The following is a 3,643-nucleotide window of genomic DNA, read 5'->3' as shown; positions in this document are numbered from 1 at the left end:
CCCAATAACTGTAATAAGCATCAAAATAACGCCAAGACGAAGCAACGCAGCAGCCGGCTCAGCCCAGAGGAGCTCGCCCAGCCTCGCCGCGGAGGGGGAGGAAGGCGCAGCCGAGCGGAGGAAGGAGAAAGGAGGGGGGGGGGGGGGGGAAGACAAGAATTGCAAATTTTAATCGGGTTTGGGGCGCAAAAAGCAAATTCTGAAGGGGAAAAGGGGGAAAAGGGAGGGGGGTGTTGGGATTATTGATTTTTTTCCGTTTAAATTTTACCCCCTGCCCAAATCCCAGCTTCATTGAAAAAAAACCCTTAAAAACCATTTAATTGTGTTTTTCCCCCCTTCCTTTGCCCCTTTCCACGCGCGGCTCCGTTGTAAACAAACGGGCGGGAGGGGAGCGGGGCGCCGGGGCTCTGCCTTTGTTCAACGTGAAGGTCCCGGCCCGGTGCTGGCAGATGTCGCTGTTGCTCCACGGTGCCGCTCCCGGTCCCGCCAACTTGACCCCCGTGACGTCGTCCCCGTCTGAATCATCAAGGCCATTTTCAATCCTCATTGGCCTGGGCATCACGTGGGGGGGTGGAGGGGGGGAGAGCGATGCGTGGATAATTATGGTGCTTGATATTTTTTCCCCCTAAAAAAAAGATGTCAGCCCCTGGCTGGAGTATTCCTCCTTAAAAACCCTCTCTGAAAATGTCATGTCCCAACAATGTGACTTCCAACTCGTTTTTGATGGACTCGTTGGCCGGTACCTGTAGAGGGGAGAATTATTCCTCCAGCCAAGGGATGTACATGCAGCCTGGGAGCGATTTCAGCTGCGGAGTCATGAGGAACTGTGGAATTATCCCGTCTCTTTCCAAAAGGGACGAGGTGAATAGCGCTACCTTGTCTCTCAGCACCTATCCATCTTACCTTTCTCAGCTAGACACTTGGTGTGACCCCAAAAATACGTACAGGATCGAGCAACCTGTTGCAAGACAGCTCCCATCCTGCTCCTTCCCAACCAATGTCAAGGAAGAGAATGTTTGCTGTATGTATAACGCTGATAAAAGAGCAAAAAATGCCACAGAGGCAGCCCTCTACCCCAACCAAATGCCTGAGTCTTGCCTAAATGACCATGAAGTCCCCGTTCCTAGCTACTACCGAGCGAGCCAAGGTTACCCCTCCATGGAGAAGACGTCAAACTGCAGCAATCCAAATGAGTTTGAGGCAAGTTTTGAATCCAGGGCGAGCCTGAACCCAAGGAATGAGCATCTGGAACCAGCACCACCACCACCACCTCCTCCTCCTCCTCCGCCTCCCCCGGTGGCTAAAGTGAGTTTCCCCGAAAACACAAAAACAGATAATACTCAGAACACATCCACGAACGAAATTAAAACAGAAAAAAGCGCCCCAGCACCCAAAATAAGTCCTTCGGAAGCAGAGAAAGAGCTGAATAAAAACACTGACACCAGCACTGACAATTCTGACAATGAAGCTAAAGGTAAGGGAATCATTCATTACCAGTAGCTAATTTCAGCAATTAGTAACTATCCTTAGCTAATAAGAGCAAGAGTAATGCGAATATGCAGTAATGTGCTCTCTGCCCTGCCAACTTCTCCTCCAGAAATTGGCACAATAATGTTCTGTATTGTTGATGTCGTTTGGGGAAAAAAATGCACTTCATAGAAATGTTGCTTTTGTGGGGTTTTCAAAAATCTGTATGGATTAGAGCTGAGAAAAGGGAGCAGAGAGCTGCTTAAGAACTCGTCCTCTCGCTGTTTACATGGAAAAGAATTTACTGTGCATGTATTTGTGCTAAAAAATGATGTGGTCCTTGCAATCCTCGCTGCAGAATGCGGTGCTTTGCTTTGAAATAGCAGAGACTTGGGGTTTGGTTGTTTGGGGGGGGAGTTCTTTGAGGGGTGGTGTAGTGTTTTTGAAGGCAGATAGAGCCTGGGGTTTTCCCCCCTTCATCTCGCTTTCTACACAAATGCTTTATTTCTGTGTGCTGAGCGGATTTGTCTTCTGTGGGGTTTGTTCGGTGTCAAAATGGGGTGAAAAACCGAAAATGCGTAGAGTCTCATTTGCAGTTGCAACCATCTCAGGCTGGAGTTGTGCACAGCCTCATTTCATGGCTTGGAAGCTCCTTGGGAGACTCAAAGAGGAAAAAGCTGCCTCTTATTTTTTTTTCTTGGCGTACTGAGGTTTTGTTTGCGAAGGCAAAAAAATGTTTCTGTGTGTTGAGCAGATGTTTTAAGTTTGGGAATTTCTGAAAAGAGGCTTTCATTCAGCACATTTTATTTTCTCTGTGGAGCTTGCGTATGGTTTGAAATCTGTCGCTATGTGAATATTCGGGTTGGGTTCTGTCCTGATTTGAAGCGACGTGGATTCTGAGGCTTCTATCGAGTCAATAAGTGGGGGTCATGTGAAGGGAGGGATTGAATTTCCCTAAAAACTTGGTAGAAAATACTGCTCAGATCTAAGCAAAGGGTTGCATGCTCTGCCTGTGGTATGTGGATTAAAATATCCGCCGTGTGTCAAGATCTGGGCTATAATTAGGGCTCCAGCAGCAGCAGAGTGGATGTGATGTGGGGTGGGGAGGGTGCATGCAAGGCTGCAGGCGTGGGGGTCCACGCAGGACCCCCACGCACACACGTCTCGATGTTGTGGCACCAGCAAAACCTCTCCTCTGGCGTTTCCCCTCCTCCAAAATTGGCCTTTTTAAAAGCTGAACCGATAAATACTTATTATTTCCCTTGCTGTTGAAATTTTTTATTCTTCCCCCCCCCATTTCTTTAAATACCTTTTCTCATCCAACCATTCCGCATCCAAAGGGAAAAGATATTATCTGACAGCTGAGTTACAATTACACACACCCAAGAAAAAAAAAGCAAAGTCAAGGTTATCAAAACCCCTGCAAACTTATCTGCACAAAGCGCCTTCAACCTCCACGCCAAGATAGGTTTTGGTGGGAGTTAACCCGAAATAAAGATTATATCGGGTTGGATTTGCAATTGAGGCAGAAAGAAAGAAAGGAAAAAAACACAGATGGAGGCTTTGCTTCGCTTCGGATGTTAAATTCAAAAGGAGTGCGTGGAGGAAGACGTGGTTTCCCCGAGTTTTTTTGCGGTTTAAAAGGCATTTCGTGGTATTTGTGGTGTTTTCAAATGGTGAGATTCAATTTGGGGTGGATTTGGTTTGCTTCTCTTTCTGTTGCTTCCTTTTAAAATCTGGTTTAGCCTCGGGTTTCGTTTATGTTGAACCTGAATTTTTATTCGGGCAGAAGGTCCAGACCTTTTCTCCTGTAACCGGAGAGGTTGGGGGGCGATTTGATTTCCAAGGGGATCTCCAGGGCTTGGTGGCATTCAAGGTTTACGGCAAACGCCAGCGTTGGGTCCATGTCACAGCAGCAAATTTTGAAGGTGCCTTTGGCTAAATCAATTTGTTTCTTTGGATTTCCCGATCTGGCAGGAATGCGGTGCCGGGTTGGTTGCTACAACTGCAGGATCCGCTTTGTTTTTCCTTCTAGTTTAGGGAGAAATGTTGGCTGCTGGTGCCAGGATTTTCTCATGACCAAATTCAAAGCCCAAGTATTCCCTGTGTTTATTTATGTACGTGTGAAATACGTTTGCCTTTGCAAAGGGTATGTGTGCGTATCTATACGAATGTG

General features: G+C 47.1%; 1 protein-coding gene across 1 annotated transcript in view; it reads left to right on the top strand.

The window, feature by feature from the left end:
- Window positions 1–645: 645 nt before the first annotated feature.
- HOXC10 (homeobox C10) overlaps window positions 646–3,643 on the top strand; it is a 4,597-nt gene continuing 1,599 nt past the window's right edge. The window contains exon 1 of the mRNA XM_005141772.3: window positions 646–1,474. Within this exon, the coding sequence (XP_005141829.1) occupies window positions 685–1,474 (790 nt within the window). The 5' untranslated portion in view covers window positions 646–684. The remainder of the gene's footprint in view (window positions 1,475–3,643) is intronic.

Source organism: Melopsittacus undulatus, chromosome 21, assembly GCF_012275295.1.
Source record: "Melopsittacus undulatus isolate bMelUnd1 chromosome 21, bMelUnd1.mat.Z, whole genome shotgun sequence".
In the NCBI taxonomy this organism is placed as follows: Eukaryota; Metazoa; Chordata; class Aves; order Psittaciformes; family Psittaculidae; genus Melopsittacus; species Melopsittacus undulatus.
The sequence above is the reverse complement of the archived record's forward strand: the minus strand, read 5'-3'. Positions and strand labels throughout refer to the sequence as shown.